The sequence below is a fragment of the Lacerta agilis genome, chromosome 17 (genome assembly GCF_009819535.1).
Source record: "Lacerta agilis isolate rLacAgi1 chromosome 17, rLacAgi1.pri, whole genome shotgun sequence".
Taxonomy (NCBI): domain Eukaryota; kingdom Metazoa; phylum Chordata; class Lepidosauria; order Squamata; family Lacertidae; genus Lacerta; species Lacerta agilis.
In genome coordinates this window covers 5657680-5672391 of record NC_046328.1, presented here as the reverse complement: position 1 = coordinate 5672391, position 14712 = coordinate 5657680, and the positions used below count along the sequence as shown (strand labels likewise).

Here is a 14712-nt window from a genome sequence, read left to right as displayed (position 1 = left end):
CACACACACACACACAGAGAGAGAGAGAGAGAGAGAGAGAGAGAGAGGGTGTTTCCTTGAATGGTCTGGAAGGTATAAATGCAATAAAAAGCCACTTACTGGAAGCGGGGTGGAGGGGGCAAGGATAGTTTGGATGATTGCCTTCCCATTAGGTCTGAGCATTCTTGGATGTATCTCACATGTCAGCAGCATCTTGGTCCTCAGGCTCTATAATGCCATGGAATGTGGCCCTTTCCACAACTGCATCTAGAAAACTGTATGAGGAAGGTCTCATTCTGCACAGCAAGTGATCCAAAAGAAAAACAGACTGTCCACCCCCAGGTTATGAAACTGCTCACCCTTTTCACAAATACTTTGAGAAAGGGTCTCCAGAACCATCGAAGTGATGCATCCCTCTGTTGCTAGGTTGTCACAACACAACACAACACAACACGAGGCATGGGTAGGAGAGAGGGAAGAGGCAGCCTTTTCCTGGATTGGGCTAGCCTGCTAAGGTTTCCAAAAACTCTGGCAATCCTCCTCCCTAGGGTCTTTTCAGCTGGATGTGGGACCTTCTACATGCAAAGCATGGACTCCACCACTCTGCTATGCCCACTCAGCTACACTCCTTCCTTTCCTCTCCAGCCACAAAATCTTTTGCAACTCATAGACATTGCCTTATTTTCACAACTGCCTGTTCTCTTCCTAGAAGTTGGAATAATCATGCACATTCTGTGACATCACTGAAGCTCAGACATTGATGAGGAGGAGTTGACAAGTAGTCTTTTTTTTTTTTAAAGTGCTTATTACGTATATATGGTTTTGTCTTTTGTATTTCACACTGAAACTCCAGCAAACAGTCTTTCCATGGAGCCATGAGCTTGTCTTGACTGTCCTCCAGGAGGATTTTTGCAGCATTTCTTCTAAGCCGCAGCTTGACGACCAAGAGGTAAAAATGATACTTAAGCCTCAGTATGTAGCGGAAAAGACAGTGATACCATAAGCCAGCCCAGTCAACAGAGCCCCCACGGGCAACTTTACAGCTGCTGTAGCAGCATGAGCAGAAGATGCTGGAGAAACTTCAGAATCGGCCAGACTCGAGATGAGCCAGCCTGTTCCCGCCGCAGATGCTGCTTGCTTGTGAGCGACAACACGGAGCGATGTTTTCCGATCCAGCGGCTGCCAAGTGCCGGAGCCACCATATGTGCCCACAGTTGCTGCTTTTGCCTGCCAGATCAGAAGGAAGGGGGATAAGGAGAGGGAGCCTTTCTCCCCAGGATGCAAGGAACAACTGTGACAAGCTGAGATGCCTGAGCCAGTCTGCAACAGAAACAGGACTGGGAAGCTGGAGGCTGAAAAGGTGAGGAATTTTCAGGACTGCTGAGAGCTGTTACTACTCCACACTGCTGCAAAACAGCTTACAACAGTGAGGTGTGATCAGTTTCCAGCCTGAGGGCCGCATTCCCTTCCGGGCAATGCTTTGAGGGGCGCAGGCCAGTGATGAGTGAGGTCAGAGGCAAAAATGGGCTGAGCAATGGATGTAATTTTTACTTAGGTGCAGTAGGCTAGTTTTTACACACACTCACACAACCGTCTCCATCCTCCATCCAGGCAAGCAGGAGGTGTTCAAGGATACATTCCAGCCTGGCAAAAGTGCTCAGGTTTCAATGCAAGGCCAGAGAGGGGTGTGGCCTAGGGAGAGTTCCAAGGGCCAGAGAGAGAGGCATGGAGGGCCACATTCACGCATTCAAAAAGAGTGTCCCCACCAGCCCCAAGATGCAGTCTGTGGTGGTGCCGCCCATTCACCTTAATGAGAATCGACCCAATTCACTCTTCTCAAAGCAATATACAAACCATAACAAAATTAATCTTCAAAACTCACACTTCTCCTAATTTTGCCATGCAGTTCTTTAACCCAATGATTTGTAGAAAAAATGCATATATTAGGGAAACGTGTACATAAAAATGCATACATTGTTAAAAATAATTCATAAAAAATGCTTTCACACTAAGATACTCATGAATTTACATGAAGACTTAAAAATATATATCAGAAATTGCTACGGAAATGTAGGGAACTGAGTGGAAAAATGAGAAACTGAGAGAAAGCAAATTGACCGTCCACCTTTACTCAGAGTTCCACTATTTCATTCTACTGCATGAGCAGACCAGGTCTCCCACAGGCACCGCTCTGTTCTAAATTTCCAAAATCTAACTTCGAGGGGAAAACTTGGTACAGAAGACAGGGGACCTAAATTTTTTAATATAGAGTTGGCAGCACTTAACTTGCCTGAATGTACAGAGCAATTCTGACTTCTTAGCAGATGGCTGCATCAAACTTTCCCTTTGACTCTATCTTTCTCCCTCTGTCTCACTCTCTCTGTGATTCCGAACAAGGATATTGCCAGGTAATCAGCTCGGCAGGAGATTAACGCTCAAATGAAGAAGAAATATTTTAAAAGAGCCCGGCTGGAACTGCAAAGCTGAAGAGAAAGCAGAGACCTTTCCTTTATCTAGTTATATCCTGCTAGCAAAGGCATTATTTTTTTAACCACTGGCGCATTATACACCTGGATTTTTATCAGTACGACACATTAGAGCTCCCGCCATGCCTTATCACCAGGCATGACAGAGAAACAGATGCACTCAGCACTAAGAAGGTGTTTCAAAGCACATTTTTAGCAGGTGTCCTCGTACCAGGCTGCTGTCTGATTTTTATCCTCTCCTCTCTCTTTTTTGGACTGAGTACTATAAAACGCATTTGACTTTCACCAAGAGAAGGTTCCTGAGCTGCCCATTAACATCAAGTAGTCTGAACTGCTTTTCTTTCTGTAATCTAACTGGGGCTGAGTCAAAACTATGCGCAGTTATTCCACAAACTTTTCCTCCCATCAAAACCAACCCGACTTCTTTTTCAACCACTCCCTGCTGTTGCCCTGAATATTCTGTTTTGCCTGTTTGTTCACAATGGCATCACTTGCTCTCACCTGACTTTGCTCACCCCCAGCGATGTCACTGTTAGAGATTCATTCCCTGTGTCTGCAGTCATGGGATTCTTATCTATCACATGATGGTGTATGTTTTCATTCCACAGTGGGAAGTGACAAAGACAGGATGTTTGTGTTACTGTGTTCCGTGAAGTGGGACTATTGTCCTTTGTTCTTTCTCTTTGCTGTCTGATGCTAGAGAGAGGGGGGGGGAGCCATGTTGCAGTGCTCTGTGTGTGTTTATATGTAAATAAAGTAGATTAGCCAAAACACTGAGTTGCTGAGGTCTGTTTACGCATGCTGAGAAGACTCTGCGGATCCCTAAGTGTGCTGATGTTTCTTGGCATCAGTCGCTGTGATGTTCAGGCAGATGAAAGCTTTTGGGAGAGAACATGCCAGTTGGGCTTGTGTCTCTACCAAGCTCCTACTCACGTGTAGGAAATCCTAACAGTCACTGTGTAGTCAGAGCTGAATGGCTATGTACCGGTAGTACTTGCAATGTCTTCCCAGAGCACTGATACACGGGCAGATGCAGTGGCCTAGCGTGGGTTGCCAACACCCAGGGCAGATGCAGTGGCCTAACGTGGGTTGCCAACACCCCTAATCTTGTGGACGTTGCATGGGGTGCCCCCTGGAGGCAACAGGTGGACTCTGCTGCACCCGTGCGGTAACCGCTCTTCAGGTAGGTCACCTGCCACCTGCTGGTCCTCTTGTTCACCCTTTCAGCTCTGCAAGCTCCGAGTAGGAGCGGCAGCTTGTGCTCTTTGGCAGGCTTGCTGGTGTGTCTGGAGTGCAGGAGCCCCAGCTGCAGCAGGCATAGTAGGATGGTGGTGGAGAGCAGGTAGAGACACAAAGCACAGCCCTTCCCTGACCACCTCTCCTTGGCTGTACAGCGTGAGGGGCTCATGTGAGGGGCTCGTGCTGCTACCAGGGTGAGGTCCTGGCACCCACCCCGTGTCTCCGTGGGCCTCTTCAGGAGAGAGCAAGCAGCTTAGACAGCCCACCAGTCCTCTTGCTCACTCGTTGAAGGAGCAAGCAGGAGAGAGCATGGCTGGGCATGGGGCTTTATCAGAACAGCAGTACAACAGGTAGAGTTAGGGAAGGGGAGGGAAGGGAGGAGGTGGGAAACTTCAGCACTTTTCTTCAGAGCAAGTTCTCCATCCCTGTCATAGACATACCATAAAATGCAGACTGGATTCTGACTGGGGGAGAAATCAGAGAGAAAGCCACAATATCTTAATCCTCCTTTTCTCAAATGTTTCTTTTTGAAACCTATTTATTGTCAGGATAACATGGTGGCAGTGGGGAGTCATGTACCCTGAGCTGCTTGCGAGATAGGCAGAATAAAATAAATTATTAAGTTGCAGTACTCACCGTGAAAGAAGCCTCAGAATTAATAAATGGCAATAAAAGTAAATTTTGAAAAGGACTACGTCTGTCTGCGTGAACTCTCTTACCATCGCCAGTGGAACAATCCCGACAAGATCCTTCTGGCAAATGAAGATTTCAGAGAGGGCTGGGTCTGTTGTCCCCTTTCGAGGATATTCCACCTGCCAGGTGATAGGCTGTGTTCCAGAAAGACTGCTGAAGCTGGCTATTTCAAAGTTCAGCCGCACCACCTCGCTGAACATATTGTTATTATTTCTGGAATAATGGCAGGGGTGGGGGTGGGGTTGAGAGAAGAAAAGCAGAAAAGGCATTCAATTAAATAGACATTGTATGGCCAAGGTGAAAGTTCACATCAAGAATGAGGAGCATTTTTCAGCCTAAGGGCCACATTTCCTTCCACGCACCCTCGCAGGACCAGAGATGAAAGTGGGCGGAGCAAGACGTGCAAATCTGACCTTTGGACAGCAGAGTAGCTTTGGCACACACTCACATACTTCTCTTTACTCTCCATCCAGGCAAGCAAGAGACATGATCAGAGTTGAAGGACACATTCTAGCCAGGCAAAAGCTTTCAAAACAGAACCAGTGAGGAATTATGTCTGGGGAGGGTCTGTGGCCTGAAGAGAGTCCTGAGGGTCAGATAGAGAAACTTGGACAGCCTCATTCGATGCCGGAGCCTGTGATTCCACACCCTCTGCTTTAATTATTTGAACATTTGATTGGAATTCACAGGGGCTGGGATTGAAAACAGGGGCCATGTCTATGAGAAAAGAGTAGCAAAATGATACGGCAAGTTCTTTGGTTGTGGGCAGCATACCTCCTTAACTTCCTACTTTTTGCAAGCACCAACTCTCCCTCCCTATTAATTTGCATTAAACTAATAAATGTGTTAGATATAAAATTAAACTCTCAGAGAAAGTTAATCAAATCACCTTAACTATATGTAGGAATATAGATAATCATAAAATGTTAACAAACCCAAAAGTCATACGATAAAGAAGTAAAATGGTTGCATGTTACGTATAATCGGAACTTGCTGTTTCTCCTGGGCTGGGATAGACTTCCTCTGTGTAACTGGAGATGGGTGTGGCCTCACCTGCGCAGGTAAACAAAACCACAGGCTGGCCACCATCTTTCTTTTTTTTGGATTGGCTTCTTAACAAAGCAAAATCTAGTTAGGGCAAAGATGCTCTCGGAGGACAAAGGGACTTTCTCCCGTATGGAGATAGTCTCCTCATGTATACTATTTTCTAAGCTAAAATTCTGCCTTCTGGGATCTTATTGTGAACAGGATGATCCATGTAAGTAAACTCATTTCATGCTTTTATAGAAGACTGTGTAGTGTCTTATTTTGAGAGGGATTAAAAGGGGGAAATACCAGGACATTTATTACAGAGGTTCTAGCGAACCTGAGCAAGCTATCCGCTGTATGTGTTTAAAAAGGGGAATGTAAGACTCTGCTAAGTTCTGGGACTTGTTAACTCAAGCTGGAATAGGATATAATAAACAATATATTCTCTCCTGCGTCCCTAAACATTCCCACACTACTCTGAGTAGAATTTATTTGGAATCAGTGAAAAGTGTCATTCCCCAAAGCAGATCAGCCCATTTCACCTCAGTTCTGAGATTCTGCACCAAGCTCCCCACTGTGGCCAAAGTAGGAATATAATCAGGACTAGACTTGCCAACATATTTTTTTGTTTTGTTTTCCTCTTGCTTTTCTGTACCTTTAATGGACCCTTGATCTCCAGACACCAGTAAACCATCCTGCTTGTTTTTGGGTCCTAGAGCAACACACACACACACTACCTCAGGTACAAAGTGAACCACTCCCACCCCAAAACTATGGAACATCATTATTTTGCTTCTCCTTCCTGTGGTTCCATAGCTCCCAGCAGATGAAAAGGGCCGCTTGCAATTCACTTGCCTTCAGCTATCATTGCCTTAGCTAATGGTTTGCTTTGCCTCCCTTTCTCCCTCTCCTTTCATTTTGTTTTTAATTTGAGTTAACTGTTTCTTCTAAACTCTTTAGCGTGTACGCAATAAAACACCTAAGCGGATTGCTCTAGAAATAAATCCCCTTTCAAACTCAGGTCCTCTCCCTCCTTCCCCCCTTCCCATATCTTTGTTCTTTTGAAAAGTCAGATTTCTGCTTAGTATTCATCTGATGTGGAAGTCTCTCTCCGCAGACACCGAAAGCAAAACAGCATTTTCCTCCACAGGTGATAGCAACAGTTTAAGGGCTTTAAAGCTTCAGAGAGAGGCTATAGTTAAGTTAGACACCTCTTCAGGAATTCTCAGGGAAGGTATCTATTTTTTCTCTCCAAAGTTTCAGTTTCTTAAAAGCGGGTAGCAATTATCAAACTGGGGCCTGGATTCACTTTGGATCACCCAGCAGTGGCAAATCTCCTTATGTGTTGTGTCTCTTACACATATGCTCAATTCTTAGGTCTTGTTCCAGCACATTCTGGCATTAAGCTTCAATTAAGAAGAAGAAGGAACCCACACAAAAGACTGTGTTTAAACATATGCTTTATAAATCATAGTTGTGCATGCCCCCAACTTGATCAGATTTGGGCTCCTAGACAACCCAGGATGATCAGGAGCTAACCTGACTTGGATCTGGACCCTGAAATGATTTGGAGGACTTGTACAATCATGTGGTTAGAGAGTGGAAGAAGGAGATGTGCCTTTCCCAGGTATGTTTAACTAAGGTTTTGAACTTCACAGCTGGGCTGAAATTTCACAGAAGACATCTCCCACCCCAAGAAGACCACTCCACCATTCATTTCTTTCCTTTACTTGTGTCTACAATTTCCTACTCACAGTGTCCCGGAACGATGCAAGCCCCAGAGCATTGTGGGAAATGCAGAATGTGAGCCAGACTACCGATGCCGGAAAATGCTCTTATGGAAACTGGTTAACACCACTGGTGCTGCTCTATTTTGTATTATATTGGTATTTCATTGTAACCTACTCTAGGATTAGTATGATGAAGGGCTGATTTATAAAAAGGAAGGAAGGAGCTGTTCGATTGCCACTGCGAATGGTGAGCTCCACCCCAGAGAAACCTCCGGTGAACGTTACCTCCTCCCGGAAATATTAAGTGAAAACATCACCCCAATTTCTGCCCATTAATAGCACAGATAATATGGAGAAGGCAGTTGTACACAGATCTGCAGATTACCAAATTCTCTCCCGACCAAATTTTGCTGCATTCTCCTGAGATTGTGCTCCCCCAAAGCCTGTACCATATCCTCCTCAAGCTTCACCCCTGATAGGGAGGAATACCTGTGAAGTGATATGCTCCAAACACCACCAGCTAGACCTACTGTCATGTGGCCTCCAAATGCCTACCCACTGATATATAGGGCCTTCAGAGACAAAATATTGCCAATAGATTATAAATCTGTCTTTAAGACACTGCCTTAGGACACTGTGTGTGTGTTCTTTTCTGATGTAACACGGTAACAAGGCAGTTACAGTTATAGCCGCATTGTAATTTCAGTGTTCTCCCTCTCACCGTCTCTTGTTTTTAATTGCCAGTTTTATTACAGTAGTTATTTAAAAGAGTAAATTAACCAAGTCACAGCCGTCTGATTATGTCTTTCTGGTGGGGCATCATTTATTTATGCCTTGCTCTGCCAGGGCTGAGATGCGAGGCTTGTGGAGAACTGAGACCTGGTGACCCTCAGTACCACCATAATCAAGAAGCAGTTTTCAGATAGTAACAAAGGGATAAGAACCCCCTTTTAGCCCAGCAGGGCAGATTGTTACCCCCCCCCCCAATCTGACAGCTAGATGCAGTCACCCACCTGTCATTCACTGGATGTCACAATGATGTCAGGTGACATTTTGGCCGGCAGAGATCTTCAGAAGCGCCCTCTCAAAGTGCTATTTTGTACACAACATTGAAAAGGGCTTTGAAGATACCACCCATCAGCTAGTTGGTGGTACCTGCAAATACCCTATAGGGTGTGTTAGATGTTTACCTTCCTCACACCTTACATCATATTTGATGGCCTGAGAGGGTCAAATGGGGAAGCCTGGTGGACCTAATAAGGCACATGGGGTGGAGGTTCCCCACAGTCAATCAATCAATTTATTTATTGCATTAGCCATATGGCCATAGCACATTGTGAGAGACCAGGCAGTGACCTGTCGCGATTATACATAGAATACTATGAATACAGTTAGAACATTAAGTGTAAAATCATGCTGAGTAATACAGATGAGATAAAGAGCAATAACAGGGCATGTCGACTGTGTCTATGTCAGGAAATTACATAGCACTAGGGCTGAGGTAAGTTAGCCAAAAAAGTGGCCCTGAGTTTCAGGGCCTGTAATATGTAGATGGCCACTGCACGTGATATCATTGGGTTGGCATCCACCAGTAAGTATTTCATGCAGTCATTGTCCCGGGCGATGATCGGTGGCATTAAAAGGAAAAGCCTGGGTCTTGCTGAGACATCATTGGGCAGTAGAAGAAAAAATGAATAAGGTCCTCTATCTTTCCCTTGTTGCATGGGCAGAGTCGAAGTTCCAGAGGAGTATTGGAAAATACACCCTGTAAGAATGCTGTGGGGATGGCATGAAATCGTGCTAGTGTGAAGGCCCTTCTTGGTGTAGGATTTATCAGATCACTCAAATAAAGTCTGGCTTGCAGGTATTCAGAGTCAGGTTCTTCAGCACCCAGGAGAGCTCCCAAGGAAAGCTGGTGTTGCCCTGATGAAGTCCAAAACTCATTATATGTCCAAACTGGGCCTGATAACTGGCAGATCTGCCTCATAACTATTCTGGCATTCTATCTATTGTACTATGCTGCCTGTACAGAATCATGGTTGCAAGTTTCAGACGTCAACAGAAGCTTCCTGGATGAAGAAAAATCAGATTCCCGAATGAAGTCTGCCTTCAGAGAAATCAGCTGAAGTGCTGCAATTTCATTTTAGCCTAAACTCAGCTTGTGACGACTAGAGGATGCAAGCAATTTGTAAGAACCAGAGTTAACAGTCAAGACAAGCTAAGTGAAGGGCTGGGGGCTGGGGAATTATATTTTTTTTGAGATAGCAACATTCAGCTTATGTTCCCACAGAGACAGGCAGAGGCAGTGGCAGCTGGCCTGTTGCTTCCCCTCAATTTTAAGACTTTGTCTCTAGTTGTTAGCCTCCTCCTTGGCACTTGTAAGATGTAACCTCATTTGGCACTGCATGCTTGCATCTATTTGCTGTGGGATTTTCCCTCTCCCTTCTGCAGTTCCTTGGCTAGATCTTTGCCCCTCCTCATGATGGAATAATCTGAGATGACAAGGGCAAAACACATATATCCATATCTATCCATCTGTTGAAAGAAACTGATATCTACAGAGCATTCATGTACATGTCTCCTCAGAAGCAAGCCCTATCAAAAGGGAATCTTTTTCAGCCTGGGGGCCACATTCCCTACTGGACAACCTTTCAAGAGCCACAGGGCAGCGATGGATAGTGCCAGGGGCCAAAGTACATGGAACACCCAATGTAAATGTTACATTTGTACTGTAGGCTAGTTTCAACTCTCACTCCTCTCTAGCCTCCACCCAGACAAGCAAGGTGCATGATCAGAGTTCAAGGCCAGGCAAACACACTTAAGGAGGATGAGAACAAGGACTGATTAAGGATGTGACCTTTGGGGAGGGCTGATGAGGGAGGGAGTGTGACATGAATAGAGTCCCAAGACCAGATGGAGAGGCTTGAAGGGCCACATGTGGCCCCTGGGTCTGAGACTCCCCCCCCCACATCTGCCCTACTGAGTTTAGTGGGGATTATTCAGCGGTGCAGTTCAGTAGCTCAAGGCTCAGGACTCAAAGTGGGAGCTTAGACCATTGAGATGACAATCACTTTCAAAATGTGGCAAGGCAGTTATAATGTCTTTGCTTCCACCATCCCCATTCTGCTGAATTTTCACTGGACCTCTCTTCCAAACACCTGCCCTGATGGCATCATGAGATTTTGTTGTTGTTCAGTTGTGTCTGACTCTTTGTGACCCCATGGACAACAGCACGCCAGGGACCACTATCTTTCACTGCCTCCCGCAGTTTGGCCAAACTCATGCCAGTCGCTTCGAGAACACTGTCCAAACATCTCATCCTCTGTCGTCCCCTTCTCCTTGTGCCCTCCATCTTTCCCAACATCAGGGTCTTTTCTAGGGAGTCTTCTCTCCTCATGAGGTGGCCAAAGTATTGGAGCCTCAACTTCAGGATCTGTCCTTCCAGTGAGCACTCAGGCCTGATTTCTTTAAGGATGGATAAGTTTGATCTTTTTGCAGCCCATGGGACTCTCAAGAGTCTCCTCCAGCACCATAATTCAAAAGCATCAATTCTTTGGCGATCAGACTTCTTCTGATCATGAGATTTATTCCCTGGTAAATATGCATAGGATTGCAGTCATATGGCCTCAATGTTTAACCAATCAAACAACTAAATTAATATCCAGAGGAATGCTTCTAAAGCACAAGACCTGCTGTCTACAGCCAGCCCTCTCCACCACTGATCCACTCTCTACATTGTTGGGACCAAATCCACTTAAGAGCTGGGCCTGAATTCCACTGGAGTCATGGACTTGGCTCATAAAGGGTTTAGTGAGTTACAGAAAGAGCCCTTCGGTTGCTATTACAAGCTCCCCCATTCCAAACTTTGGATGCATATGTGCATTGCTTTATAGTCATCCAGTGGAGGCTGGTTCATTGGGACAAATGGGGAACCACCCCACCAATGCTAGTCTGTGCTCTCCTCACCTCACCTGCCTTCTTACTTCCAAGCAGTCCAGATCCTGGCTGTCAGTTTCCTCCTCTTAATTTCACTGTTGCCCTTGCACAACTCAGCAGAGAGGAGGATGGAGGAAAATCCAGCAATAATGGACTGTGCTTGCCATTGGCTTAGACACCACATACTGTTGGGGGGGGGTCTCTGCTTTCGATCCCCACCAGTCCCAATGGACACCAGTCACCACTGCAGTCATCAAGTGATAAATGCAGGGCGAGTCCTTTAAAAGAGGCCCCGTGGATACAGAGTACACATGTTCCATAGGGCCTCTTTTAAAAGACTCACCCTGTACATATGTGTGAACTACTCCTACAGTTCAGAAGAGAAGAAAAGATGCACAAAATGTTCACCGATCTTTAAAGGTTTCACGGGGTTTCAATTGATGGCTTTTGTCCACAGCATAAATGAACTGAAGAAAGCCTTCTCCCCCACCCACAACAGATAAATGGACATTGGTTTTGTGAATCGCTGGCACAGACAATTCTGTCTGACTGTCAAACACAGAGGAGCAAAAACATCCTCAGTGTTTCGAGAAGACAAATGAAAGAGATACAATCCTAATGTGAAATGGTCTGTGAGAAATGTAGGAGCTGACTCGGATGATGTGGATGCTTTGCTGATAGAGTCTGACAAGGGGCAAAAACTTATTTCAAGTGATGCCTCAGAGCAGAGCAGGTCAGGTCAGGTGAACGTGGCTCTCAATTTAATAATACCTACGCCTGATGCGCTGGTGGTCCTGGTTTTCAGACCTATGCAATGACGAGGAACAAGTGACCCTCCAGGATGTGCTGGGTCCGGGGGTAATCCGAGAAATGAGGTCCAGGTCTGGTCCAGAATCCGAAGGGTCAGCAAGGAGTCAGTCCGACAGAGCCAAGGTAGGACACGGGGCAGGAAACCAGCCAAGGACAGGTACAGGACTCAGGCTGGATCTGGTTTACAGCAATGTTGCTCCCGCAACCTGGGGCGGGGTCTGACAGCCTTTTATCTTTGTCGGGACCTAATGGTCAGGGGTCCCTTTACCTTTATAGCTAGCTAGACCATAAGACACTGGAGGCTGCCTTATACTGTAGTCAACAACCTATTCATAAGTAAGTAGTAGCAGAACTCAAGCTAAGAGATGAACCCTTTTCATGCAGGTTGACTGTGGGGGGAGAATAGTTCTTACAATTTCATTTTCTAAGTAGAGATAATAACATGAATAAAAAATGAATTGAAGGCTGGGAAATTGTGAAGAAGAAAGAACTCCCCTCCCCCGCCCGCCAAATCTTCACCTTCATTGCCAACCCAGCTTTTTTCTGAGAAAAGCAATTTCCTTGGTGTTCTTATTTACCCTTGGAAATACTATTCTAAACTCTGAGAGGTTGGGAGAAAAGCAGATCTACTTCATTCTTCGCATTCCTGGAAACAGGGTACAATCCACTTAGAAGAGTATAGTTTTCAGGTGAAAACTACATTCAGAGTATTGCTCTGAGTGAGTCACTGTTGTCTCTGCTTTGGACATCCAAAAAGTAAAGCAATTTTAGGTAGCAAGACCACTGAAATCTGTGCATCGTTAATAATTCTGAGGGTCCTGAAAGATGGGATGCACCTGGGGATTTTAGATTCACCCAAATGAGTTGTCCTGTTAGCACAAGAACCCAGTGCAAGAAGACTTCACCTCCTCTACCCATGTTCTGAGTTCGCCCTCCAACCTATGCATATTGACTCAGATATCGCGGGGAATGATAACAGGTGTCTTCTAGGCTGAAGGAAGCATTCCTTTGTGAGCAACCAGTGTGGGGTGTAGCAGCTGGAGTGTTGCATCTGGGAGACCAGGTTTCAAATCCCCACTTGGCTATGAAGCTCCTGGGGTGACCTTGGGCCAGTCACTGTCTCTCAGACTAACTTACCTCACAGGGTTGCTTTGAGGATAAAAACAGGGAGGAAGAGAACCGTCCATGGATACCAACTTGTGCTCCTTGGAATTAAGGTGCCATATAAATGTAAGGGAATTCATCATGCGAAAGGCTGTCTGGATGAATCCCAAACTGGAATTAAGATTGCCGGAAAAAATATCAACAACCTCAGATATGCTGATGATACTACCTTGATGGCAGAAAGTGAGGAGGAATTAAAGAACCTTTTAATGAGGGTGAAAGAGGAGAGCGCAAAATATGGTCTGAAGCTCAACATCAAAAAAACTAAGATCATGGCCACAGGTCCCATCACCTCCTGGCAAATAGAAGGGGAAGAAATGGAGGCAGGGAGAGATTTCACTTTCTTGGGTTCCATGATCACTGCAGATGGTGACAGCAGTCACGAAATTAGAAGACGCCTGCATCTTAAAAAGCAAAGACATCACCTTGCCGACAAAGGTCCGTATAGTTAAAGCTATGGTTTTCCCAGTAGTAATGTACGGAAGTGAGAGCTGGACCATCAAGAAGGCTGATTGCCGAAGAATTGATGCTTTTGAATTATGGTGCTGGAGGAGACTCTTGAGAGTCCCATGGACTGCAAGAAGATCAAACCTATCCATTCTCAAAGAAATCAGCCCTGAGTGCTCACTAGAAGGACAGATCCTGAAGTTGAGGCTCCAGTACTTTGGCCACCTCATGAGAAGAGAAGACTCCCTAGAAAAGACCCTGATGTTGGGAAAGATGGAGGGCACAAGGAGAAGGGGACGACAGAGGATGAGATGGTTGGACAGTGTTCTCGAAGCTACTAACATGAGTTTGGCCAAACTGCGGGAGGCAGTGAAGGATAGGCGTGCCTGGCGTGCTCTGGTCCATGGGGTCACGAAGAGTCGGACACGACTGAATGACTGAACAACAACAATAAATGTAAGGAATAAACAAACCTTCCTCAGGTAGCAGAGCAGTGGCGGATGGAGATGGAGGCAAATGTGAGAAGGTCCAGATGTAGAAGGGGGCCGAGCAATACCCATGAATCTTCCTACCTTTCTGCAGTTGGCTACATTCCAGCCATGCCAAAGGAGGGCGTAGTGAAAGGGCAGGGATGGGTTGTGCCTGGGAAAAGTTCTGATAGCTAGATAGGGAGGTCGGGGGCAGTGGGGTCTGCATTCAGCCCCTAGGTTTGAGGTTTACCACCCCATAGTATAGGAAAGAAGTCTAAATTCGCACTTGCTCATTGCATTTTTCTTCTCTTTGAAAACCACAATCTGATATCTGTTAATAAAACACCCAATTAGCTCATTTAAGGAATCCTCTAGATCTTATTGAATTTCATTTGATCTGTGCTCAAACCATACAGTTTAGTAAGACGTGTCACAGGCGCAACTTCTCCAACCCCACAGAAACATTAAAAGTGTGTAAGGTGAAATATCCTGAAATATTCCTTGTAGTAAATGCAGAGGGCAAAGTATTGAACCTATCTAATGTTAATGCATGTCTATATTTAGGAATATTTGACACATCTAAGCATTTTGCTTCTCTAATCCAAGAAGAAGAAGAAGAAGAAGAAGAAGAAGAAGAAGAAGAAGAGGAGTTTGGATTTGATATTCCGCTTTTCACTACCCGAAGGAGTCTCAAAGCGGCTAACATTCTCCTTTCCCTTCCTCCCCCAC

The 14712-nt window shown here is 45.5% G+C and overlaps 1 protein-coding gene across 1 annotated transcript in view; it reads right to left on the bottom strand.

Annotated features, from left to right (window-relative positions):
* Nucleotides 1-14712, bottom strand: part of TMEM132C (transmembrane protein 132C) — a 266114-nt gene that overhangs the window by 68759 nt on the left and 182643 nt on the right. Inside the window, 1 exon segment of the mRNA XM_033174396.1 lies at nucleotides 4424-4610. Within this exon segment, the coding sequence (XP_033030287.1) occupies nucleotides 4424-4610 (187 nt within the window).